The sequence below is a fragment of the Molossus molossus genome, unplaced genomic scaffold, assembly GCF_014108415.1.
Source record: "Molossus molossus isolate mMolMol1 unplaced genomic scaffold, mMolMol1.p scaffold_m16_p_1, whole genome shotgun sequence".
Classification (NCBI taxonomy): domain Eukaryota; kingdom Metazoa; phylum Chordata; class Mammalia; order Chiroptera; family Molossidae; genus Molossus; species Molossus molossus.
In genome coordinates, this window is record NW_023425344.1 from 62,292,110 (window position 1) to 62,319,650 (window position 27,541).

The following is a 27,541-nucleotide window of genomic DNA, read 5'->3' on the forward strand; positions in this document are numbered from 1 at the left end:
GTCTACAAAGCAAAGTAGAAAAATTCCCACATCCACAGACAAATTCCCACCCCTACAGACAATTACTCCTTGTCCTTCAACTACCCCCCTCCACCCACCCCAGTCCCTGTGTGAGGTCTAAACACTACAAGGTTGCTTGTAATCAGTAGTAGTAAAATGTGAAATAAGTTGAATCACACCTAAACTGTTATGGACATCTCCTGCCCCTCATCTTTAGTTAATGGCAAAACAAACATCTCCATTCTTTTCTCTACTCATCATGCTCCCATGAGCATAAACGATTTGTACTTTATTCTAGGTTTATAAGAATGTAGGTAGGAGAGGAAGGAGAATAAGTTTCAATGTGAGGGTATAGAACTATAAAGCAAGAGTCTTAACAGAGTTATAGAATGCAGGTTAACCAATTATTTAAAGCAATCAAGTTTGTGGTGGTTGGAGCAGGAGGTGATTTAATAAAATTTTGAATTCTTTGGTAGCCCCTCTGGTGTGACCTCATACTTCAGGCTCTGAACTTCCTGGGAATCTGTAACTGTGTAGTATGTACTATATATCCTTCCAGAATCAGGGCTCTAGATACACTCCTTTACAGTGTGTTAAATTTTCTTTACAATGTACTTCTTTAGAGGAAGAACCTTGGCATGTTCATGGGCCATAATTAAGGAACAAAACTTCTAAAGCAATTCAATCATACAATGATTAATGTGTAATACACGTTAAGTATGTCCAACTAGCTTTAGTAAATCATTCTCTTGCAAAATCTGGCATAAATTTTGGAGCTCAGTCACAGAAACCATCTTTGCTTAGAGTTTTGGCTGATGAGCTATTTCAGCTGAATAGAATAAGAGCATGCTGCATCCTGGTCCCTGAGGCGAGTGCTGCTTCACTCACATAAAACCAGCCGCAAAGGTGTTGGACAGCAAGGGTGCTCCACCCGCGAACGCAGAGCTTGTTTCTCCTAACCAAACCTTCTTGTGGGGTCTGGTCTTCTCAACAACCTATGGAACAGGAAAGTCTCCATGGTAGCTGCAAACAAGCTGACCGAATTGTCGAAGATTAATGATTTTCAAAATCTTGTATTCTCAGACCCATCTGTCCAATATTGTCACAAAGCATGTTCACAGTCATTGAGGTCTTGGGCGATTTACTTTTATTGGAATACCAGGTGTGGAAGAAATGTAAATAATTCCTTTCTTATAGCCTATAAATGCTAATTCTACCAAATGTTAATTCTGGTAGAAGTATTTTTAATTTCTAATCAATGTACATGGGTAAAACCTGAGGCTAAGGGAGACCGAAGGTGCATAAGACTATTCGCTACAATTAGAAAACACATAAATCTGTATACATATAGAATTTAGCACTAGCTAAATGACAGAATAAGGACTCTAGTTTTACATTAACAAGAAAGATTATTACCTGGAAAATTTTTTTCACAGTTAAAATAAAAGTGTCCAACACATCAGGGTTTAGAAAATCTTCTTTGGTAGCAGTTCGTCCATTCAAGTAGTAGCTAAATTATTTAGAAAATATTCAGAAAAAACAACAACCTTTACTTTCTGCTTTTAAGTGAATTGGCTGAGCTTGCTCTTCTTGCTACCTTTTCCCATTTCCCTGTTATAAAAAAAGGCATAAGTTCTACTAAGGAGAGACCTTGACAGACAGGGATCAATTACGCTGTCTGGAGAAGACACAGTCAACCAGTGCAGGTACCTGTGGGTTATGTGTTTTTGGCAGCATATTGGTTTTAGCTATGTATCTGTTCCATGAGTTAAAGGACAGTATGCCTCGATCTTGCAGAAACCACCACATTATTTCAAATAAGCTTAAATTTTTGTTTTGTTAATGTTAAAATTCTACTACAGTGCTGTTTGAGATACTATATGATTCTTACTTGAATTATAAAGTCAATTAGCAGTTAAATGGAAATAATTTTTTGAAAACTAAATTATAAGTAAAGCTAAAAGTACTTTCTTAATATTAAGAACAGGAGACATACCATTAGTAGATGAGTGGATAATAAAAGCGGTGGTACATTTACACAATAGAATACTACTTGGCCATAAAAATGACAAAGAAGGAAATCTTACCCTTTGCAACAGCATGGATGGACCTGGAGATTATTATGCTAAGTGAAATAAGCCAATCAGAGAAAAACAAGTATTATATGATTTCACTCATATGTGGAATCTAATGAACAAAATAAATTAACAAAATAGAAACAGACTCATAGATACAGTGAACAGACTGACAGTTGTTAGAGGGGAGGGGGTTTGGGGGGACTGAGTAAAAAAGGTAAAGGCTTAAGCAAGAAAAAAACCCTCATAGACACAGACAATAATATGCTGGTTACCAGAGGGAAAGGGTGTAGGGGGGAGGTAGAAGAGGATAAAGAGGGGTAAATGGTGATGGAAGGAGACTTGACTTGGGGTGGTGAACACACAATACAATATACAGATGATGTGTTACAGAATCAAGTACCTGAAACCTATATCATTTTATTGACAATTATTGTCAACCTCAATAAATTCAATAAAAAAAGAACAAGAAGAACAAAAAAAGAACAGGAAACACACTTACTGATGCCATGTGACTGAATCAATCACCTCTCCCCCAGCCTTCAGGAAACTACGAACAAAAAAAATTACATTATCACTAAACTTCTCATATACACGATATCTAATACAGTATTTCCTTAGAAAATCTGTCCCAAATCCTTGGTATTCTGAGCCAGTCAATGTTTTCTCTTTTGGTCAACCATGTAGACCGGCAGAAAATTGTTTAATAACAGGTGGACTATTGAAGATTCTACACCACAGAAGATTCTACACCATATTTTAAGACAAATGATTCTGCTGCCTGAGCTCTTACTTCCTCAGCATCTTAACAGTCTTTCCTCGAGGCTGACCAACATCAGGACCATAGAGTTTTGCATTTTTGAAAATGGATTTTCCTAGAAGTTTATGCAGCTTAATAAAATCTTCTCCTAACTGCAATCCATCGATGAAAATACCAGCCTTCTTCTGGAAACTGTTGGGTTCTGAAAGAACAATTTTCAAAATAATTGCTTATGTAGAAATTTCTCATTGGAATGCAAATAGCAGCATATAAAAGCAACAAAGCATTTTTCAAATTATAAAATTTTAGACTCCAAAGTCAAGGGAAGTAACACCTCTATTTATAAAGAAGATATTGAAGAAAAACAAAATTGTGAATTAATAACTGAAGTATGATGGGGTATTAAAACAATTTGAAATTAATAGTGGGGATATTAAACCAATGGATAGTTAAAAAATAATCTGTATCCTGTATTTAATAACCTAATTTGCTTTAAAAAGAGACTGCTTTGGGTGAAGACATTTCAAAACCAGTATCTATAATGCAATTAAAAGTCTTAGTGAAAATGTTTACTCACAAATTATATGTGGAAATGAGCCAAGATATAAAAGCTGAGGAGATGGGAGGGAGGCACACAGTGTCCAAACTACTTCCCAATATAACTTCATTCTGGAAACTAGACCTTTTCTTTGCAAAATGGGGCCCAAGGAAGAGAGACACATGATGATGTCACTCTTTGATCTCACTCTAGAGAGCAGAAGAGTTGGGGATGTGTAAGGTATAAAAGGAGGGAGGGAGGGATGTATGGAGATGGGTAAGGATGGGTCAAGTGATCTAATACTCATATGGTCACTATGGTAAAATTGTTCATAATCTAGCTAAGATACAATACCTCTACCCTTCTATTCTGTTTTTGTGCTCTGAGTTGTCAGTTATCCTCAGAAACTCGATCACAAAATCTGCTTCTAGGCTTCACCATAACACATACCATTGCAGGCATGTATCATTTCTTGGCTTGTTCTCATGCTGATCTGATTCCTTACTCCTAGAGTGGAAGTCTTAAGAGAACAGTGACCTTGTTCTGAAGCTAGACTGCCTGCGTTCAAATCCTAACTTCTTTAAAGTCCTCTAAGAGTTGCATAGCATCACAAAGTTATTTAGCTAACCTCTGGTGCCTCTTTTGTCATCTGTGAAATGAAGGTCATAATTGTATCCACTTCACAGTGGTTAAAAAGATAAATAAGTTAATAATTATTAAATGCTCAGAACAGTGTTCATCATATTACTACATCTCATTTCTCATTTTGTCTTCAGTTCCATTGGCTGATGTGTGGGAAAAGCATTATAAATAGGTTTGAATGAATGTGGTTAGTCATTCACACTTTAGTTAGAATTTAAAAGTTCTTTACAAAAGAGTGAAGAAGGCCCTGGCCGGTTTGGCTCAGCAGTTAGAGCGCCCGCCTGCGGTCCGGAGAGACCTGGGTTCGGTTCCCGCTAAGGGCATGTACCTTGGTTGCAGTTTGTCCCCGGCCCTGGTTGGTCGTGCGGGTGGCAGCCACTCGATGTGTCCCTTTCACATCGATGTTTCTCTCTCTCTCTCTTCCTCTCTCTCCCTCCTACTCTATCTGAACAAAAAATGGAAAAATGTCCTTGGGTGAGGATAAAAACAAACAAACAAACAAACAAAAAAAACACAAAAGAGTGAAGAAGGAGACAATCAGAAGCTTGACTGGGTAGGATTCTATTCTGGGAGCTTTCATCTTGAGCATATCATAGGGTTGGAATGGGGTTGCTGAGATTAACTGACAAGTCAAGAAACAGAGAAAGGAATGGAAGGGTAAAAGCAAACTACCTGCTTTACAGTTTTGGTGAGTCCAGCCTACCAAGCATAATAGGCTTAAGTGACCCTGAAAATCTCAAGGGGACCCTGGGAGCTGTGGAAGTTTCTGGTTTCAATGAGTTGTTCTCAGCTCAAATGTAACATAAACTGGGATTAGCAATGAGTTCTGGGATATACAAAGGAGTTTTCTGCCTTAAGCAATCCAAAGTTGCACTGTTGAATACTGCACAAACATGCTGAACTAGAAATACATTTGCTAATATTAAAAAGAATATCTTAAACAGGAACAAATAACGCCAAAGGGGAATCTCATTAATGAAATGTGCCCAGGGATACTTACCATTGCCTAGTTCCCAAGAAATGTTATAACCCTTGGAAGAGCAGTAGTCCAAGAGTAACTGAGCATTCGAACTATTCCACTGCAAATCTGCTGTTCGTAATAAGGCATTTAGACCAAAGATCAAGTCCAGTCCTGAGCAACTTGCAAAAGTGTACAGTATATCCACTGAGCTTCCTAAAAGAAAAACGTAATTTAATAATTAAGTTGGGACCACAGTGATGAAGGCCTCCAGATTTGTTCATAGTGAATTACTACTTCTGTTGTTAAATCAAAGGAATTCTTGTTCTAATGAGTGACTATAATTATGAATAAGAGACAACAAAATTGGGCCAGCAATAAATAAATAAATAAATAAATAAATAAATAAAACTTCATTTGCTTCAGCTACTGAATCATGTACCATGGAAGGTACCCGAAGTTTTAGTGTGGCACTCAGGTTTTGTTCAAGTGACCGCAGGTGAATTGGAAAAACCATATCGCACCAGCTCAGTGCTCCACATGCACAGGCCAGACCTTCGTTAGTCAGCATAAGCCCTATGCTTCATAATCTAAACATCTTTACTTACAAACTCAGTTACAAAATATTTTGGTAAATTTAATTATATTTAAAACATGTCTTGGAAAAATTCATGTATATGATTTTATTAATTTTAAATACAGTGATACCTCGGTTCTCGAACGCCTCGGTTTTCGACCAAATCGGTATTCGACCAGGAGATTCGAGAAACTTTTGTCTCGGAATCCGAACAAATATTTGGAACTCGAACTTCCGAGATGAGCCGAGTTGAGCCGAATGGCGTTCATTCGGCCCAGCGCGCCTTGCTTGCGTCATCAGTGTGAGTGCAGAGAGAGAGTCACGCTTTGTGGAGTCACGCTTTCCTATTGCTTCGGTTCTCGACCGTCCTCCTGGAACGAATTATGTTCGAGAACCGAGGTATCACTGTAAATAAAATTTTGCATTAAAAAGCTGGCCTAGGGCTGTATAGGGCTGTGGTTTCCAAACTATGTGCCAGGGCACCCTGGAGAGCCACAGTGAATTCACTGGCGTGGTTGTCAGATTTAGCAAATAAAAAATACAGGGCACATTCTGCGACAACATGGAAGGACCTTAGAATATCGTGCTAAGTGAAATATGTCAGACATGGAATATGTCAGACAAGAACCATATAATTTCACTCATATGTGGGATATAAACCTGAAAGCAACAAATGAACAAACAAGAAAAACAAAAACTCATAGACACAGACAACAGTATAGTGATTATGGGATAGGAGAGGTCTGAGGGGGTAGTAAAGGATAAATGGGGTCAAATATATGGTAATGGAAGATGCTTTGACTTTGGGTGGTGGGCACACAATGCAATATACAGATCATGTATCAAAGAAGTATACACCTAAAACCTATGCAATCTTATTAACAATGTCAACCCAGTAGATTCAATAAATAAATAAATAAATAAATAAAATAATACAGGGTATCTGGTTAAATTTGAACTTCAGATCAATAATGAATAATTTTTAGTGTGTGTCCTATGTAATACTTGAGAAATAAAGTAAAAAATTATTATTTATCTGAAATTCAAATTTGACCAGGCAACCCTCCTCACAGGGGCACTGCAGGATCTTTTAAATTTGCAAAGGAACCCTGGCCAGTTTGCTTCAGTGGTTAGAGTGTCTGCCTGCAGACCAGGGAGTCCCGGGTTCCATTCCCGCTAAGGGCACATACCTAGGTTGCAATTTGTCCCCAGCCTTGATTGGGGGGTGGCAACCACTTCATGTTTCTCTCTCTCTCTTCCTTCCTCTCTCCCTCCCACTCTATCTGAAGATAAATGCAAACATATCCTCAGGTGAGGATAAAATAAAATAAAATAAAATAAAAGTAAAAATAAATAAAATAAATTTGCATCCTGGGCTGGTTTGGCTCAGCAGTTAGAGCATTGGCCTGAGGACCGGAGAGTCCCAGGTTCAGTTCCTGCTAAGGGCACGTACCTTGGTTGCAGTTTGTCTCCGGCCCCGGTTGGGGTCACGTGGGTGGCAACTACTTGATGTGTCTCTCTTACATCGATGTTTCTTTCTCTTTCTTCCTCCCTCTCTCCCTCCCGCTCTATCTGAAGATACATGCAAAAATGTCCTCGGGTGAGGATTAAAAAAAAAATTTGCAAAGGAAACACATCATTGTCTGCTGGGCATGATAAGAATTATTACTGTTTGGTTGTTTGGAAATAACCTATGAACAAACTCTTAGGTATTTCTTTTGGGCTAGATAACTGTGAAAAAAAATTACTGAGTCACTAAAGTGCCATAAAAGTTTGAAAACTTTTGAACTCAGCTTTTTAAACTATTAGCTAGTCTATAATCACTTTTTGAGAGTGGCAACAATGTAATTTTTATCATCATTATTATTGTTGTTGTTTTATATTTCTTTTTCTTTTTAAAAAAATCTTTATTGTTGAGAATATTACAGATGTTCTCCCTTTTCCCCCAATTACTCCCCCCTCCACTTGGTTCCCACCCCGCCCCAGCCTTCACCACCTTATTGTCTGTGTCCATGGGCAGTGCATATACACATATAAGTTCTTTAGTTAATTTCTTCCCCCCCAACCCTGAGCTTCCCTCTGAGATACTTATATGATCTCACTTATATGATGACTCTAATGAACAAATAAACGGATGAATAAAATAAAACCAGAGGCATGGAAACGTGGAACAGACTGATGAATCTAGTATTATTTTTAAATCAGTTATATGCTAAATAAGTTCTTGAGATTTTCATGTATATTTGGAGTCACATGTTAAATAGAAATTCACTCTTGAACTCTCTTAGTTTAAAAACAAAATCCCTATCTTTCTGGCAAATTTACATCCTGTCTTCTTAAAAGTGGCTTTGTTTTTTCTTTCTTTTTGTGTCTTCAGCCTGAATTCCTTGGATCACCACTGCCGTGAAACCCTAGATTTAATATTGCTGATAAAGGCTGAGGCAGAAGTGACCCTAAGCAAGCTGCTTTATGTGTTTGATGTTTGCTGTGTCACCTGCTTCCACAAAACTGCTGCCTACTATCAAAAAGTTATTGATAGACACACTGGTGTGCAAAGCTCCCCGAGTCCTGCGGCCCAGCATTCCACTGGATCTTAGAGCCGCAGGTTAGGACAGCAGAGGCCTTTGCGATTATTGAGTCCTCCCCAAACCTCCACACTTATTTTTCTATGAGGAAACTGACACCCAAAGAAATGAAGTGCTTTATCCAATATCATATAGCTCCATGGTGGCAGTGCCATTACTACAGCCTGTTATAAAAGTCCTGGAACTGCCTTAGTCACAACTATGTTTTAGCTATATATATTGCAGAAAGTGTCCTGGGTTAGGAATCGTAAGTCCTGAGCTGCAGGTTCCACTCTCCCACTTACAGACTGAAGGTCTAGGGGTGGGGCGGTGGGACCCCTTGACCCTGTGTGAGCCTCAACTACGGATCTGCAATCCTAGAACTAGTACCATCATCTACCTGTCTCACAAAACCAAGGTTGAAATGACACATGTAAAAACCCTTTGTAAGGCATAAAAATCTCTTTCGGATATAAAGCACTGTTATTGCCTCGCTCCTTTACAGAGATTACGGCATTTTCAAAATACTTGAAATGTTTGCATTTTAGAGTATTCAACTCATACTTGACTCTTCCTCTATTCATTTTTCCAAATGCACTTGGAAATTATGCATCTTCAAATTCTATTATATGTCCCCCATAACATCATAGTAGCATCTTCCAGCATAAGGGCTGTATATTACTGAATTTAAATCCACTCTTTAAAAAAAGCCTACTCCCTCCTCCAAATAACAATAAGAAAACTCACAGCTAATTATCCAACTCCCAGCCATTATCTAATCTCTTATCTCTTTCTATATGAAAGGATGGAAAGAGTACTGGGATAAAGGTAATCTAAATCACATTAAAAATTGGCACTGACTCTTTCCCTGGCATTGTACCATGTATATTTACATAAGTGTGTCCAGCATCCAACTTGGGAACAGGTGGCGGGGGTGGAGGAGTGCAGTAATGAGAAGAGGGTGGAGAAGAGCAAAGAATTAGCTCATTAAATGTGACTATTTTAATGAGTCCTCCTTTCTGCAGTCACACCTAGAATTATACCTGTAACACTGCTTCCTTTCCTGTCCTAACAGGTGTACAGTGGGAGTTTATATTCTCATGATAAATGTGTTTTTTTTTCTCCCACTTAGTGAAACACACCATCCACTGGGTCCTGGGATGAGAAAATTTACTTGTATCTTCTAGGACACCTGTTTTAAGGGCACAGGTCACTAACTAAGCAAAGTGTCCTTGCCAAAATAGACTTTTGCTCTCTCTTCCACTGTATGATGCCACCCCACATTCCTCAGGTGTTCCCAACATGGGTACAGAACAATGTATGGAAACTCCTACTGGCTTCTGAGACACTTAGCACTGTAATGAGTTGGTGCCCAGAATGAACACAGTAGATGCTTGCAAGACATGCAGACTAAAATAAAAAATTTCAAACCAGAAGTCAAATGTTTCCAAATACAAATAAGCTATCTGTATTTTTTATATGTTTTCACATTGCCAAGAGAGTACCTGGAGTTATACTGACCCAGTTACTATGCAGTTAACACAGGGACTTTCCTCTGGTGTAGGAAGTATGAAGGGTCCCAGTGTGACAGGCAGGAAAAGATGTTGGAATCCTACCATTTTGGTTCCAGAAAGATCATGTGAGAACAAACAGTTGTTTTTTTTTAAATTGAAGATAAACTGGCATACTGTTTAACATGATAAAAAAAAAAAAGTGGGAATGTGTAGATCACTTAATGCTGTGGGGTCTTCTCTTAGCAGGCCTAAGAGAATATCATAAAGATGTATTGCAAATGAGACCTTACTGCTGTAGGTCTCTCTGTACTTCTGTCATTCCTTTAATGGGATCTGAGGTGGCCCTGCCTTATCCCAAATCCCATCCAACCATAGATCACGTTACTAAAGCATCAGAGTAGTCCCTCTCCAATTTTAAAATGCAAAATTAATTTAGAGAACTACATTATCCATTGGCACATAACATATTTTCTGATTTCTTATGTGTTGCATGTTTTTTCTGTATCTTACAAATTTAAAAACAACATAAAAATTAAAAAACCCAAGGGATACACTGAAATCTAGATAGTACACAGTAAAATCTTATGAAGATAACTTACTTTCAATAATGTACTTTTAGAAATGCTGACCAATCCAAAGCAACTTCAAGATAATTTGTTTTTCAAAAAGAAGACAGTTGTAGACTCTCTGAGCAGGTTATTTCTTTAACTGAGATCTGGGGCAGCATCATCCCTTTGGAGGGTATAAAACACCAACGTTCAGATAAAAATATATTTCATAGTTTGTTTCAGTTGCTTTGAAGCCCTGTGTGACAACATCATTCCATTCTGAAGACTGAAAAATTGTTTCAGTGAATGGAAATAAATTCCTGGTTAGTTGGAAATAAATTCCTGTGTGTGCAAAGCCACAGAGAAAGGAAAAGAGAAAGCTGCATGATGGCCAAGGCTGTATGGTATGACCCAAGATTCCCCCGCAGAATGATACACCAACTCATAATAGCGGTTGCTTCTGGGAGGGGAGAGAAAATGGACAACAAGGTGTGTTTCCATATTCTACTCTTTATAATTTTGTATTTCACTTTTACAGGACAAATGTATCCATGTCTTCCTTGATTTCCTAGTTCTTGCAGGGAAGTTAAGGTTATTATTAGCTTCTGAATGAATTATATTTTATTCTGTGGCTAGTAGGCAAAGTCAGGTGAAGAAAAAAAACAACCCAGAAGTTAAGGGTTCAAGCTTTCCCATGAACTCTTGATAACATCTGAATATTATGCTGCTTTATACAACTGCTGTAAGGCTTATTAGATCCAAGCCCAAGTTCAAGCTATTCAAATATTTTAGGGTCTGGGACACCGTCAGGGTGCTATTCATTTCTTACTTGAGTAGGTGCTGTTCTTGAACCTTTTGTAATACTGTTCTCTGAGTAGCAATTGCTCCTGGAATGGCCATTCCAACTGTAACTTCTTCTCTATATCAGAAGGGATGAATCCAGATTTGCAAATATCTGCAAATGGAAGATAATTTAAAGAATTTATTTTCACAGTGATAAGGCTGAAATCCCATACATTTATTTAGTTAGATACTTATGTGATGAAAGCAGGATAATTAAGTTTCTAATTATTAGATATGTGATCAAAGAAGTTAGGTTCTGTTTCAACGAGTCCAGTTTACTGGCTAACCAGTCACCATGAAAAAACAAAGGGCAGCTTTCCTAAGAAACTTGGGCTATACACTGGCCATAACTTCAAGTTACTTTACAATTTGGAAAGCTCCTCAGAGAACTTGAAATGACCAGAGAATCCCCTGAAGAAACACAGTTCAGTTTCCTTAAGGTTCACCTTCAGAACACATGGAACTTGGTTTTACATGGACTATATCTGATTTGTGGCAATTTTCTCTTGCCGTAGTGATAGAACAGGAAATGTTGAAGTTTTTCCTTCAAATTCAGTGTCTTCAAAGCTTCTGAGAACACAGCATGTGCACTTGGAGAACCCCCCACCCTCCTTTCAGGCAGACTGTGCTTCTTTGTCACAAGACAACAGGCCTGCCAGGCACTTGCTGCCAACCTGGCTGACCCACCAGCGACTTTCTTTCTGGGAAGCTGCACATTCTGGCTTTCTGGCAGCCAGTGCCTTATCCATCCCCATGCTCACAAAGGATGTTTCAGAGGCACTTGGATACCTCCAGTGACCCCCCCCCACCCCCGAAACGGATGAAGAAAATTGATCAGCAAAGGACAGTGTCTGGTCTAAATTTATGAGACCTTCTGAATGCACATGACTGGTGGGAAAGGGCCAAGTTTAAACATGAATCATTCCAGTGTGTTATTCCAAAAACCTCCTCCTTGTTTTCATTTTTCCTAATTGCTATGATATCAATTTTGACCCAATTACCGGTTAACTGTTCTAAATACTTCCTAACTGAAGAAAATAAAGGGAAGAAAAATATGTAATATATGAAAAATAAAACATTATTATTCATTAAGATATACATTATACATACATAATTACCATTCAATAATGTATATATTTAAAATAATTGTTAAGATAGTGATTCAACTTTCATTTGATGTCTGTATAACACTTATGAAAGACATGGGACAAATTTTCATGGCTTCCTGGGGCAGGTTTCTCAGGTGAAGCCCACAACTTCCCATATCAGAACTACTTGAGGAACATGCTAAACCTGGAACTAAGGTGGGGGCCCAGGTGTCCAAATATTCAAACCCACTCTAGGTGATTATGTATAGCCAACAAAGTTTGAGAACCACTGCCCAATAAGTCAGGTCTTAAAATCTATCCTTGGATCTATTCGTCCTCTTCCTATACCTTTCATCCACATTCTATTTCCAGAATAAAATGGTTTCAACCCATTGCTGGAAATACCCTTGTCAGTTTGAGGCATCTCTACCTAACATGCTCTCTCCAAGCAGCTCTGTCCTTCGCTCCTGTCATTGTTCTGTTGACACACGTGAACTCAGCTATGCCTAGCTCACCTCTTTCGGGGAGGTCTCACATTTCACGAAAGCACCAGGAGAAGGAAACCTGCCCACTGCTTCCTTCTTTTGTGCAGATGCCTCCCCAGGTCAGCTGGGAGCCCTTAATCTCTTATTAAATGCCCACGACTGACTCAAGTTCATGAAAATACATAGTTAATCTTTAAAAAGTTTCACCCTGGTTGAATTGGGATTGCCAGTAACTTCTCTCTTCAACGCTTGGCTCCTTCTTGGGATCGAAAATGAGAAAGTCTGTCTTGGTGCCACCAAATCTCAGGTATGCAGGAGACAAACCTCTGGCCAAAGTGCGAAGCTTTGGGGAACTGTTAGGAAGACAAGGAAGACATTAAAATTATTTTTTCCAGGAAAATCTGATCAAACATGTTTACTCTGTCTTGGTGGACCTGCTTCTTCAGGTCTAGCTGTACAGGCCTTGGCGGAAGCAGTCATGTTGCGGTACGGGAATCACCTCAATCTGAATCTCTCCAGTTGCAAGGTTGCTCTTCCAGGCGCCTGGAGGCAGCTTGGAGCTCTGACTCTGGCCAAAGCAGGATAGTGTTTAGCTCTTTCAGAAAACTCATCCGTAACCTGTTATGACTGTCGGAGGGAAAGAGGTAAGAGACTGGAAAGTACAGGAAAGATGACTTTGTGTTTTTTGTTTTTGTTTTTATCCTCACCCGAGGGCATTTTTCCATTTTTTGTTCAGGTAGAGTGGGAGGGAGAGAGAGGAAGAGAGAGAGAGAGAGAGAAACATCGATGTGAAGGGACACATCGAGTGGCTGCCACCCGCACGACCGACCAGGGCCGGGGACAAACTGCAACCGAGGTACGTGCCCTTAGCGGAAACCGAACCCGGGTCTCTCTGACCGCAGGCCGATGCTCTAACTGCTGAGCCAAACCGGCCAGGGCGACTGACTTTGTGTTTCTTTAAAAAATAGATTATCTTCAAAAATTTATATTCCCACAGAAGTTCATAAATACTTAGGATTCCTCCTTGTCTCCCTAACCGCCCCTTCCACAGGAGAACCATCCTTTTAAATCGAAGTGATATAACTTAGAATTATATAAGATTGCAATTCCTGTCATTGATACCTCCAATTTGAGCAATTCTAAATGCATATCTCATCAAGACAAAAATGCTCCTGATCGGTGCCTATTATATGCTCAGAATGGTACCAAGTGCTATAGAATGACATCAGAATAATTGATAACCCCTTCCCTCAGAAAGATGATGTCATGAATATTTAAGTGAACAAAACCAAGAAAATAGAAGACCCAGGTTGCAGGGACCCCTGCCCTACATTTCTGAAGCCTCACACACGTGTTCCTGGCCACACTGCTTCCTGGAATGCTCTTCAAACACATAAAATCAATGCTGCGTCATTCTCAGATTGGCCTGACTTTAGTTAATATCTGGATTTATTTCAAATAAAAAAAAATCATTCCAGGAAAACTATCTAATTGCCAATACTTCTAACATCCTAGGAATTAAAGACCTAACCTAAAATTAAAAATTTTAAGATGTTCTCCCGCTTAACTACACATAGTGTTATGTAAAATTTTTGAAAGGTTTATTTATGCTTGGGAAAGAGAAATTAAAAGGTGGAAATTGACCAAAGGATAAGTCTCCTGCATTAAAAAACTTCAGTCATTCCTCCTCACCATTTTGTTGGTTGGTTGATTGGTTGGTTTGTAACTAGACTTTTTACTATACTATATAGGCATTTTTTTCCTTCCTGGCTTCACATGATTTCACTTTATGTGGAGTCTAGTGAACAAAATAAACTGATGAACAAAATAGACCCAGAGACATGGAAGCAGGGAACAGACTGAGGAACTCAGAGGAAGGGGGGAGGGAAGAGATAAACCAAAGAACTTCTATGCATATATGCACAATCAATGGACACAGACAACAGTGTGGGGAAGGCAGGAGGGGGGTGGGAGCAGGGAGGAGGGGGTCAATGTGGGGGGGAAAGGGGGAACATCTTGTAATACATTCAACAATAAAGATAAAATAAATAAAGATATATACCATGTTTGAAAAATAAAGATACATTTTAAAAATCATAAAAAACATTTTAAATTATACTTCATTATGCTATTTATTTATTTAAAGACAAATATGCTGATATTATATATTAAAACATTTTCTTTGACCTAAAAGTTCATTTTCTCTGCATCTTAATAGAACTTAAAATATTTTCAGGGGCCCCTAAACCTATGCGGATCCCAGCACAAGGAAATGCAACCCAAAGTGAGCCTTCAGAAAGGTCATAAACCTGGATTCACCTGACAAACACCTGGCAGCCCCAGAACTCTGGGAGGACAGCATCTGCCATGGGATCCTCAAAACCATCAGAAAATATGCGGAAATGCTCACTTGGACTAAGTAAGGATTCAGAAGAACGCCAATTCTACTTTGTTACAACCCCGAATAAAAATAGGGGTAGGGAAGAGATTAGCCAAAGAACAGGTATGCATATATGCATAGCCTATGGACACAGACAATAGTGTGGTAAAAGCCTGGGGAAAGTTGGGGGCTAGGGAGAGAGGGGTGGAAAATGAGGGATATCTGTAATATTATAAAAATAAACTGTAGGGAACCCAGACAGTGTGGCTCAGTGATTGACCGTCGACCCATGCACCAGGAGGTCACCAGTTCAATTCCCAGTCAGGACATGTGCCCAGGTTGTGGGCTCAATCCCCAGTGGGGGGCATACAGGAGGCAGCCAGTCAATGTTCTTTCTCATCGATATTTCTCTCTCTCTCTCCCTCTCCCTCCCCCTCTCTCTAAAATCAATCAATAAAATAAACAAACAAACAAACAAACTATAGGGAGGGGGACTAGAGCAATGGGCACAGCGTTTCAGTTTGGAAGATGAAAGTTCTAAGGCGGGTGGTGGTGATGATTGTACAACAATGTGAAGGTACTTAATGCCAGTGAACTACACACTTACAATTTTTTTTTCTGTATTGATTTTAGAGAGAGAGGAAGGGAGAGGGAGAGAGAGATAGAAACATCAATGAGAGAGAACATCGATTGGCCGCCTCCTGCATGCTCTCCACTGGGGATCAGGCCCATAGCCTGGGCATGTGCCCTGACCTGGAATTAAACTGGCGACGTCTTGGTTCAGTTCCTGGCCCTGGTCGGGGTCATGCAGGAGGTAACCAGTAGATGTGTCTCTCTCACATTGATGTTTCTCTCTCTCTGTCCCTTCCACTCTATCTGAAGATAAATGGAAAAATATCCTCAGGTGAAGATTAAAAAAAATGAAATACATTTCATTTGCAAAATGTAATAAAATCTAGAGAAGACACCCTGTATACATATTTTGGGACACCCTGTATTCATTGCAGGCCCAACATTATGCTGCTGTTCACATGTAATTTATAGACTAGTGATATAGACAAACAGGTAAACTAGCAATTCCAAAACAGTGCTATGAGAACATACAAAATGGATCCTTGCCCAGACTTTGGGCTGGGGGTAAAGGGTGGTTATTGGTTTTCCAGGGGAAGTGACTTCATAGTCAGACATTTGAAAGGAATAAATCTTATCCAGATCAAAGACAGTGAAGTGAGATCAAAGGAAGTGTTTTAGGTGTAGGGGAAAGTCTGTGCAAAAACCAGAGGCAGAAGAACATGCGGCACCACTGAAGAGCTGACAGGTGTGGCCAGAGCCTGGAGACTGGGACAGGGCGACGCTGGGAGAGGCTAACCGGCCAGCCAAGCAGGCCCGCATCACGGAAAGCCTGTAAGCCCCATGTCTAAAAGTTCCAACTTTGTAGGAGAGCAACGGGGAGCCATGGAAGGATTGAAAGCAGCGAAGGGACCGCACCAGACTTTTATTTTAGAAAAGAATCTCAGCCTGCAATGTGAATAACTGAATAGAAGGACCAAGACTAGTCATGTTAATGCAGACAGAAAGTAATGGGCTGAGGTAAGGTAACAGCAGTGGGGATGGAGATAAATGGATAAATTCAAGAGACATATGGAGGCAGAAATATCAGATTTGGTGCTTAATTGGCTGTTGGAGAAGAGTCAAGGATCACTCCTGGGAAGCATCTTGAAAGAAGGTAATCTCATTTGCTGAGATGAAGAATAGAAGGCAGTTGGGGATAAAGGGGAAGGGGGACTCGGTTTTGTAGAGTTTGAGATACCCTCTCAGCCAGCTGAAACATATTTCCACCAGGCCCTTGGCCCTGTGTGTCTGAAGTTCAGAAGACACACAGGTGAGGTATAGGATGGAGAGTCCTCAGTCTAAGAGTCAGTGACTAGTAACCCCGGCCCAGAGGTGTGGAGACATGGCCCTAAAACTGGTCCAAGGAACTTCCTCAGAGTCACTCCAGGCTGACCCTGTTCCCCCACCTTCGGCCAGGCACTGATTCTAGTCCTTGATTGTGTTTGATGACAGAGGAAGCTCATTTACATCTGTGTTGCTGGTGTTTGTAAACTGGGAGAGGCTGGGGGTTTCTGGGAAGTGGAGGGGAAACTAGCAGCAGGTAGAAGGTGCTGTGGCATCACTAGATGTGCACATGGGCATGGCCGGTCTGCTGAGTCCAGCGCCTAGTTCCCAGTGGTAGGGACTTGGGTCACCTCACTCGTGATTACCTTCACCCTTCCTTGTCTCCTTGGTTTACTGTCTATCCCAGTCCCCACCCCTGAGGTGAGCCCTGAGAAAGCATGAACCTTATCTGTGTGTCTCATCAGGATCTTCACTGTGCCAGAGAAGCGGTTAGATGAGTACCTGGCACACAGCAGGTGCTTAAGAAGTATTCGTCAAGTGAATGAACAATCGAGTCCAGCCTGCTGAATGGGCAAGTGACGCCAGACAAAACCTGTTTTCTGGACAAAATTAAAACCCAATGGAATGGCTCCTGCCAAGGAAAGGAAGTCACGTGTTTCAGAGTAATGGTATTCAGGACCTTTCTGTTTGTCTCCTTACCATGGAACATTTTCTGGTTTTGTTTTGAGAATACAACACTGATGCCCTCTGACAAAAACCAGATTGAAAACAGCTGCAAAACATGTCATAAAAATAAAACAGATCAAAGGTATTTCCGTCACATACAGGAAAAAGAAAGGGAGAAAAGTCCGCCGCCGCCACAGTGACACGGAAATAACAAAAGGGCACATAAAAGCAACCGCAGATATCCCATTTCTGGAACAATCTTTTAGGTGAAAGAGAAGTCTGCAGGTATTTTTTTACTACCTTATGTGTGAAAATAAGTTGCTTATGTCTGACTCAAAAGCAAAGGTATGCTGGACCGGCTGGCACTGGCTCGCACCGGCTTGTGAGAGCCAGTCGTTACGTTTTGAGAACCAGTTTTTAAGCAGTTGGCAGTTTGAGATCGGCCATGGTGGGACTGTTTGTAACAGAAATCAGGAAAAAACATACACCAGTCTCCTCTCCTTCCGGAGAGCCCACTGTCAAACGTTCCCTAGCACACCACTGCACGGACGCAATTCAATGCACAGAAGGGCGTAAGACACTCAGGAGAGTATGAGACGTGAAAAGAAGGCCTAGGCCAGAAGTCTGAGAAACATCAATATTTAAGACAAGCTAGAGAGACATGGAGAAGAACTGTTAGAAAGGTGGAGAGACCCTCAGAAATGAAGTGACACAGGCCCAAAGGGGTGAGATCATGTAATTGTCAACCTTGCCAAATGCTTCCAATAGACTGCATTAGTTTGCTAGGGATGCAGTAACAAAGTACCACACACTGGGTTGTATGAACAAGGGAAATCGATTGTCTTACAGTTCTGGAAGTTAGAAATCTGAAATCAAGGTGTTGGGAAGGATCTGTTCCAAACTCTCCTAGCTTTTCTGGTAGTTCCTCCTAGCAGCACAACTCTCATCTTCACAGGGCGTTCTTGCTGTGTGCACATCCGTCTCTACATTTCCCCTTTTAATAAGGACATCATTATATTGGATTATGGCCTGTGCCATTCCAGTATGACCAGTTCTTAACTAATTATGTCTGCAATGGCACCATTTCCAAATAAGATCACATGCTAAGGCACTAAGGGTTAGGACTTCAACATATAAACTTAGGGGGTACAACCAACAATTCCACCCATGACAGAGACCAAATAAGATAAGGATTGAAAGTTGTCCACTGGATTTTGCAGTAAAAAAAGGTCATTGATGATGTTGGGGAGATTGATTTTATTTTATTTATTTTTTATAAATATATTATTATTATTATTATTTAGATAGAGAGGAAGGGAGAGGTGGAGAGAGATAGAAACATCGATATGAGAGAGAAATATCAATTGGCTGCCTCCTGCACACCCCATGCTGGGGATCAAGCCCACAACCTGGGCATGTGCCCTGACCGGGAATTGAACCAGCAACCTCTCGGTGCATGGGACGACGCTCAATCCACTGAGCAACACCAGCCAGGTGGGGAGATTGATTTTATGGCACACCGATGGGGACATCATGAAGGTGGAACAGGAGGAATGAGCAGGAAGGAAGACTGCAAAGGGGAGGAGAGAATGAGGGCAGTTACTGCAGAGGCACACGTGCAGAGAGGGCTTTGAGATGGGGAAGGCTTGAGGATGTTTCTATGCTGAGAGGGAGGATCCAATACAAATGGAGAGGTTACAGACCCAGGGAAGAGAAAGAGGACTGATAGAGCCAAGTCCTTGGGGAGGCAGGAAGGGACAGGATCCAGAACAGAGCTAGGTGAACTGGCCTTGCCCTGATCATTGTGGCTCAGTTGGTTGAGCATCATCCCATGCACCAAAAGATCACAGGTTTGATTCCCAGCCAGGGCACACCCTTAGGTTGCAGGCTCCATCCCCAGTAGGCGGTGTGCAGGAGGCAGCCAATTGATGTTTCTCTCTCACATCCATGTTTTGTTTTGTTTTTCTCTCTCTCTCCCTCTATCTCTAAAATCGATTAGAAGAAGAAGAAGAAGAAGAAGAAGAAGAAGAAGAAGAACAACAACAACAACAACAACAACAACAACAACAAAAACTGGCCTAAGAAGAGAGAAAAGAAGAAAGCTGGACACAACCATGATACATCTGTAGGTTTGATGGCAGAAAGAAAAGAACTTTCCTATCTAGTGACTTCATTTTCCTTGGGAAACAGAAATGTGGTTATAGGCTAAGAGTGAGGACGTAAAGGTAGGCTCAGAGATTTGAAGGAAGCAGAGAATGAGAGAATCAGGGAAGTGAAGAGTTAAGGAGTAGCACTAAGGGATCAGTAAGTCCGGAGGCCAAGAATTTATAGTGTCATCAATCCGTGTGGCTGGGAAAGTCCCCTCCACTCCCACGAGCTCCATAGCTCAGCCATACAGGGTGGCCAGTGCGACTGGAAGCAGAGGTAAATACACAAAAGTGGCTTATTAATTAATATGAAATAAACTTCATGATTAGATATTTTCGATTTCAGGATTTTATGTAAGGAGTGTAGTCCAGGAATGGGAGGTTTCAAGATTTCGGATTTTGAAAGGTTCCTAGTGACGACAGTCATGGCATGGCCGTGGCATTAGGTAGCTGAAGCGGAGTGAAGCAGTGTGTACTAGTAAGCTGGCTCCCTGAATAAAGTGCCCTATTTTTTTTTTTTTAAATCCTCACCCAAGGATATGTTGTTTGTTGATTTTAGAGAGAGAGGAAGGGGGAAAGAGAGGGAAAGAGAGCAACATCGATGTGAAAGAGAAACATCAATCGGTTGCTTCCCGTATGCGCCCCGACCAGGGATTGAACCCGCAACCTTTGGTGCACAGGACAATGTTCCAACTAACTGTCCCATCCGGCCAGGGCAAAAGTGCCCTATTGTCTAGCATTTGCCAGTCTCCGTCATGTAAATATTCCCACCAGGGCTGAGTTCAAGCTATTGGTGTTGATGTCACTGGTGGAGGTGGAAAGAGACACACATTGCAAGCCAGCTCCAGTGCAACACTGAGTGAAGATGGTTTTAAAGTGTGGCTGTGAAGAAACAGAGAGGCAGTTTGTTTAAGTGGACTGAAGTCATCTAGGAGGATGGTGGGCATGGGAGTGGAGAGGAAACGGTGAGATCAGTACCCGTCTTCAGTCGATAAAAAGTGAGTTGAGAGGGGAGCAGAGCTGGTGACAGGGCCAGAGGATGAGAACTGGACATGGAGACCGTGAACTCACGCAGGAGTCACTACAGTCATCTCTAGAGTGCATGAGGTTGGTGCAAACTGAGTGTGTGGTGCATCTGGCACAGATTATTTCACTTACTCCCAAAGCAACCCAATGAGGTGGTGACATTATTACCCACATTTTACAGACAGAAAACTGAACAAAAGGAGGCTAAGTAATTTGCTCAAGATGCCAAGTCAATAGGGATTTGAACCACAGCAGTCTGGAGTTCAAACTGGCAGGCAGTTGTCTCAAAGCTGCACTGGGGATTGCAGGAAGGGCTGTGGTGTGGGAGCAGTCGCATCTACTTCTCTGCTTGTCTTCGGCGTTCTGCTTGGGCAAGGAGGTGACAGGACTCTTCTGTGAGGGTCACAGGACAGGGCTGCCAGGCAAAGGGCTCCAGGGAACACAACGGAAGGTTTGGGAGGGAAGGGAAGCATGAACACTTAACTAGGGGGAGCACTTCACAGAGGTCAGAAAATGTGAGCCCATGTATGGTTTTGATTGTTCTCGGGTCTGTTTCTCTTTGGTTGTTTCTGTCAGCAACAGGCACTGAGAAGGCTTAGGGCTGTTTCTAACATTGGTTATCAAACCTTGCACTTGACATTGTTAACAAGTGCTTTCCCAAATGTGAAAAGCAACTTTGTCAGTGGAGATACAAAAATCCAGTGATCAGGAGTTATTATTAATAAACAATTATCACATTTGAAACAAGGGATTGTACTTTGCTGAAGAAAAATGAGCAAATCCTCACGGAAAGCGAGCACAGCGGCATCATTGTTGCTGTCGCTGCTGAGCACCATAGTAACCGCCCTGTCGCCCCGGTGGGATCTCTATCACTGACTCAGCGCTCTGCCTTTTTACTGGTAGTGAACCTCGCTTGATTGAAACGGGGACCGCACTAACGCGGTAACACTAGCCACATATGGCTGTGGGCACTGGAAACGTGGCTAGTCTGAATCTGAGATGTGCTGTGACTAGAAAATAAGACACCAGATTTTGAAAACTTGGTTCGATAAAGAATGTAAAGTGTCTCATGGATATTTTTATATTGATTACACATTGAAATATTTTGTTAAATAAAATATATTATTTAAATTAATTTCACCTGCTTCTTTTTACTTTTTTTTTTTTTTTTTAAGCATGGCTGCTTTAAAAATACATGTGTAGCTTGCATATGCAGCTGACTTTCTATTTCTATTGAGCAGTGCTGGTCTCAACCCGCCCAGGGGCTCTCGAGATCTCCACACAGAGTCAGGCTGAGGAAGTTTTTGATTAGGTTGTTGATTACATACCTCTGGGGAAAAGGCAAATTGAAAAGATGCTCTTTTCCAATTCTAGATTTTTCTATCATTGGCATACGTTCTGCGTACTCTATGTTCTCTAATTGCCAATGTGAGGAAACAATATGTTTGCCATCATGGGAAACAGCACCATACCATCTGATTAGATTTGCTCAGGTCTCATTGGAAGTACCTTAGAGATTTTGACCCCAATTCTCCTGTCAGGACAGTGCTTCCTTTCACTATCAATCTTCTCAACTTGTGTCCGGACAACCTTTTTAAAAAACTGTATTATATCCTAACCTGTTGCTTAAAAATGTGCAAACTGCTTTCCTTTCTTTTTTGTGTACTCTTGTCTCTGCATTTAGCATCTGGGTTCAAACTCTGCTCCTTCCTGTAATGGCTGAGAGACCATGGGCAAGTTATTGAGTCTCCCTCAGCCTCAATCTCTTCCTTTTTATAATGGGGATAATAATAGTACTGACCTCCGAGTTTTGTAGCAAAGACTAAATGAGTTAATACCTAGGAGCTGCCTAGAACAGGGCCTGGCATATGACAAGGGCTTAATTAGCATCAGCTACGTTCATTATCTTCTCCTCATTACTGCAGCTTTCATCTGCTCAGCTCTTGCCACCTTCACCCAAACATCCTCACTGCAGTGGTTCTCACCCTTCCTAATGCCGCGACCCTTTAATACAGTTCCTCATGTTGTGGTGACCCCCAACCATAAAATTATTTTCGTTGCTACTTCACAACTGTAATTTTGCTACTGTTATGTCTTAGGTGACCCCTGTGAAAGGGTCGTTCGACCCCCAAAGGGGTCGCGACCCACAGCTTGAGAACCGCTGCTCCAGAGGCACTGTAATAAAACAATGCCCCTCTCACCCTCTGCTCCTGTGGAGAGATATTAGGCTTAGTGTTGTCTTCTGAGATTGAAGCTAAGTGTTTTGTCTTCGGAGATGGCCAGGTTGCTTTGGGCACTGTGCTAACCACCCTGGGGAGTTGGACTCTCTGACCCTATTTCAGAAGCTAGGTCTTCGAGGAGAAAGAGAGGGCGCTCCTGCCTCTTTGAGCTGCAGTCATTTAGGTCTCACCTGGAAATTGTGTGGATGCGACTGCAGATGCCTCTGGGGAGTCGGCATCGAAGACAGCCACTGCTAAGGATGAAATCTGGAGTGGCCAGGAACCAGCCCTGGAGAGAAGCCCGTATGAACAGGAATACACTGTGTTTTATAAACCCAAATCAGTTTTACCTATTGCATGTAAGGCTTTTCGGGTTTTCATTATCCTCCAGCCTTTAACAAAAAGGTGGGGGTCAAGGAGGAAGAAGAGTGCTAGGGGATATTAAGAGACGGGTTGAAGAAGCAGCAAAGGTATCACCCTCACTAAACTGCAGACTGGAAGTTCTTTGTATATAGGGGGCTGAGGGTCCTAGCCAATTTGTTAGTTTAACTTCAGGGTGATCAGGCATGGACCCCAAAAGTCATACTGTAGGTTTTTTCTTTTGGACCTGTTTCTCCAGGAAGGTATCCTCAAATGCCCTTCCTTGGGGAGGAGTGGGGCAGATGCTGGCTGTACCAGCAGAACAGAACCTGAGTTCTCACATTTCAGTAAGTGGTCATTTACTTAATCCCTCTGTTTTCACTCAAGTATCTCATACCCTCTCTTCCCTTATCATTCCCCTCAACTCTCCCAGACTAGGCCTGGGGTCCTCAGATATGGAGCCCTATACTTTAGAGATTCTCCAGAGTCATCTTTCTATCTCCTAGCCAGCTGCTGCCTATATCACCTTCCTATGCCTAAGGGAGAGGGCAAAAAGTGGGGAACCCTCCCCACCAGGCAATTCTCCCTTTCCTGCCCCAGGGGGAAAGATGGAGGTTAATTATGATCAAAAGATATTACGAACCCTGGCCAGCATTGCTCAGTGGTTAGAGGGTTGGCCTGAGCACCAGAGAGTCTTGGGTTTGATTCCCGATCAAGGGCACATACTTGGGTTGCAAGTTCGATCCCTGCCCCAGTCAGGTTTGCAGGAGGCAACCAATCAATGTGTCTCTTTCACAGTGATGTCTCTCTCTGTCTCTATTTCTCCTCTCTCTCCTCCTGCCCTCCTCCCTTCCACACTCTCTAAAAAAAGTCAATGGAAAAAAATATCTTCTGGTGAAGATTAACAACAACAATAACAAAAGATACTACAAGAACAGGTGAGTGGTTATCAAATACTTGCCATTTCCCAGGAAGAAGCAGTTAGTTTAAATTGTGAAACACTCTGTGTCAAACACTGTGCTAAGTACTTAATTGTTCTCTCAACAAATCCTCACTACCATCCTGCCAGAAAGTTTCCTAGAAATGCTATTCTACAGGTGAAGAAATTGAGGCTCAGAGTTGCCAAGCAAACAGTAAAAACTAAGCCACCCAGCTTTGGCAGAGCTGGGAATCAAACCAGGGTGGATCTGACTGCCAATCTCTTAAGCAGTAGGCTACCTGCTTTTATTTGCAGAATAAAGGACTGAAATTAACAATGGTAGCTGACAGTGTGGACACAGGAAGGACAACATGTAGGTGTTTGGCAAAGGCAAGATACCCAGCTGTCTGGGTTGGTTGAGGTGTGGCCGTCTCTGGAGGCTCTCATGACCTAGATGAGTGGCCTAAATGACCTCAGACTGTCCCTAAAACTCTCCAGCTTGGGATCAGCCTGCACTCACGGGGCAGGGGCTAGTGATCCTGCAGCAGGTATGGTCTTTCTCCTAGGAGAAGGAAACTACAGCTGGTAAAGCAGTGCCACATTTTGCAGCCTCATCTTGGCAGAGATATTTTTATTAAGGCTTTGTAAGGCACTGCAGTATTCTCTCAGGTCTCACTTATTTAATATTAGACTTAAAAAGTGTAATATGGGAAATCTCTGTACCTTGTGCTTAATTTAGCCGTGAACCTAAAACTGTGCTTTAAAAGTTTATTTAAAATTATGTATGTGTGTGTGTGTAAACATGGAGTAGGTAAGCTTATTATCCTTTGAGGTATTTCCAATGGACTTTTTAAAACCCTTCCTAACAGTTAGGAGGCTGACGCCTGCTTGCTCCACAGTCTTAATTGTCCTACGTTGGGCAGCAAATTCCAGCTCACAGCCCTCCAGGTGCATTTGCCTGGGTCCCTCTTCCAGTGCGTTGCTGGGCAGTTGTAAAGTTTCTTTCCTGAATGTCCCCTTAACACCTGGCCCTTAGTTGGCACTCAGTCAACACCTGCTGAATGAGTCAAGTCGGGGGAATGAGTAGTACTGAGGGGGGAGGGGCAGAGATGGGGGGGAGAATTTCCTTGTGTCAAAAGAGACAAAAGAGAGGAGAGGAGGAGGGTGGCTGGCTAGGGCACAGGGACCGGCAGGCTGGTGCTTACCCCAGGAAGGTGAGGAACCGAGGGTCCGTGGCCAGGTTGGCGTCGATGGTGAAGGACAGGAACGCGGGGCTCACCAGGTGCACCAGCTGCTCGGTGGAAAAATCCAGCTCCACGGGGTCCTCGGTTGGTGTGGGTCCCGTCAGGACGCCGGGGGAGAAGACACCGAGTGTCCCCAGAACCAGAAGCAGCAGCGGCGGCGGCAGCCCCGAGTTCAAGCGCAGCAGCATCTCAGGCTCACTTGGCTGTCCCACCAGCAAGCGGTGGCGCAGCGCTAGCGGTGACCTGCCGCACTTCCTCCGGCCAAGCCACAGAGCGCTGTTCTGCTTTCCTCCACCGGCTCACTGCGCCTCACCCCTCCCACTGCACCCTGCATCCCTCCCCCTCCTGCCCTGCGTCCCTCCCCCTCCTGCCCCCATCCCTCCCACTGCACCGCCTTCCCAACTCGCTCTGGTTGCCTTGTACTCTTTCCTCTCAGCGGTGGTCACGTCCGTCCACTTGCGAAATCACCCACACCCATCGAAGGGTGCGGACGTGGCCAGGATCCAAACGCCCAGGAAGCCTGGGCAGGGAGCGCCCTGGGAGGAGCGCGGGGGGCCCCCGGCGGCGGCTTCCCTGTGCGCTCTGTTGGGAACACCAGTTTTCCTCTTTCAGGTCCCATCCAGGTGGCGCCAGGTCTTCTGACCTTTAACTGAAACCCCCAGTTGAACATTCATCGCCTGCCCTTTCACCTGGTTTATCAAACTTTTGTCACTAGAGCTGGCAGAAATCCGATTGACCCGGGAGTCCTCTGGCCAGAGAACTGTTTCCCAGGTATCTTATTTTTGCCTGAAAAATCTGTCCTGGGTGTTGGCTAACCTACAGCTAGAAAGAACACTTCCCAAAATTCCACATCAACCCATAAAAACCTAGTTAGCACAGCCTTAAAGCATCAGTTGCTCCAACATCTGAAACTCAAGACGTGAAGCCTCTGTACAAATGGGGGTAGTGGCTGTCCCTTGAATTTGGAGCCTTCGCCAAATTTCCCCCCTTGTTTTTAGCTGTGGCCAAATTTTTCTTGTTTTCCTTTGAGGCCTACATTAATGTATAATTATAACAAGTACAGTGTGCTTAGGGCTTACTATATGCCTGATACCCAAGAGGTGCTTTACCTGTATTTTCTCTCATGTCCCACAACTCTCCCAGGTGCCTATTATCCTCATTTTACACACGAGGACCCAAGCTCTGAGGCATTAACACGTGCAAGTGCCAGAATTGGGATTTGAAGGTAGTTGCACAACCCCAAGCAGATGGCAGCCTGTTTCAGGTGAAATGTAACTTCCTCCAAGAAACTTTGCCTGAAACTCCAGGCAGCTGACATCCCCTCTGACACATTTTCACAGCATCCTGAACTTGCTAGAACTTACTGAGTTTGTTAGTATTGTGAATGTTACTCCATGTTGGCCTCATCTGCCGGATTATAAACTCTGTGAAAGCAGTGATGAGGTGTATTTTATCTATTGTGCTCACAAAAGCTCCTGGGACCGTGCTTGGCACTTAGTAGGTATCTACTATGTTGAGTTAGCACATTACACCAAAACCCTTATAATTTTCTACTTAGATTGCACCATCAATAAAGCAATAAATCAAAATGAATTGTTTTCAAATTACTATTTAATTTGCACAGATCTGCCTAGTCTTACACAACTTAAAAGTTAAATGTATAGTTAATTGAGGAAGGTTAGTTTGGAGATTTTGTGTGTATGTACCAGTTACTATTTTGCAACTGGCATCAGATTCATGTCCTACAATTATATATTATACATAAGAAAAAAAATCCTAAGTAAACCCCAAGCTACCAAAAGATCATGTCAGTAGACATGGAGGTAGAAAAGCAGATGCCTCGGCTCTTTTTCTGCCTTTGTCATGGCATCGGTCCCACATCGCCCCATGCTCATGATGTCATGGGCCAAAAGACACACCGATTTCTCTAGAATATGTGGGTGATTTGAAAAGCGGATCATTGTGAGTTTTCTAAATAATGAATCCTTGTGACATCCTGAGATGTGGGCCAGTGTGGTCCCCATGTAAGTTACTAGTATGGAAACTGGGAAAACATAAATGAGGAAATGAAAATTGACTTATGCACATGGTG

At 42.2% G+C, this 27,541-nt stretch overlaps 1 protein-coding gene across 1 annotated transcript in view; it reads right to left on the bottom strand.

Moving 5' to 3' along the window:
* Positions 1-25,741, bottom strand: part of HPSE (heparanase) — a 37,079-nt gene extending 11,338 nt beyond the window's left edge. The window contains exons 1-8 of the mRNA XM_036277350.1: positions 25,411-25,741; positions 12,800-12,945; positions 11,006-11,131; positions 5,016-5,189; positions 2,869-3,037; positions 2,578-2,625; positions 1,417-1,510; positions 889-995 (exon numbers count right to left, since the gene is read on the bottom strand). Of these exons, the coding sequence (XP_036133243.1) occupies positions 889-995; positions 1,417-1,510; positions 2,578-2,625; positions 2,869-3,037; positions 5,016-5,189; positions 11,006-11,131; positions 12,800-12,945; positions 25,411-25,637 (1,091 nt within the window). The 5' untranslated portion in view covers positions 25,638-25,741. The remainder of the gene's footprint in view (positions 1-888; positions 996-1,416; positions 1,511-2,577; positions 2,626-2,868; positions 3,038-5,015; positions 5,190-11,005; positions 11,132-12,799; positions 12,946-25,410) is intronic.
* Between the last annotated feature and the right edge of the window lie 1,800 nt (positions 25,742-27,541).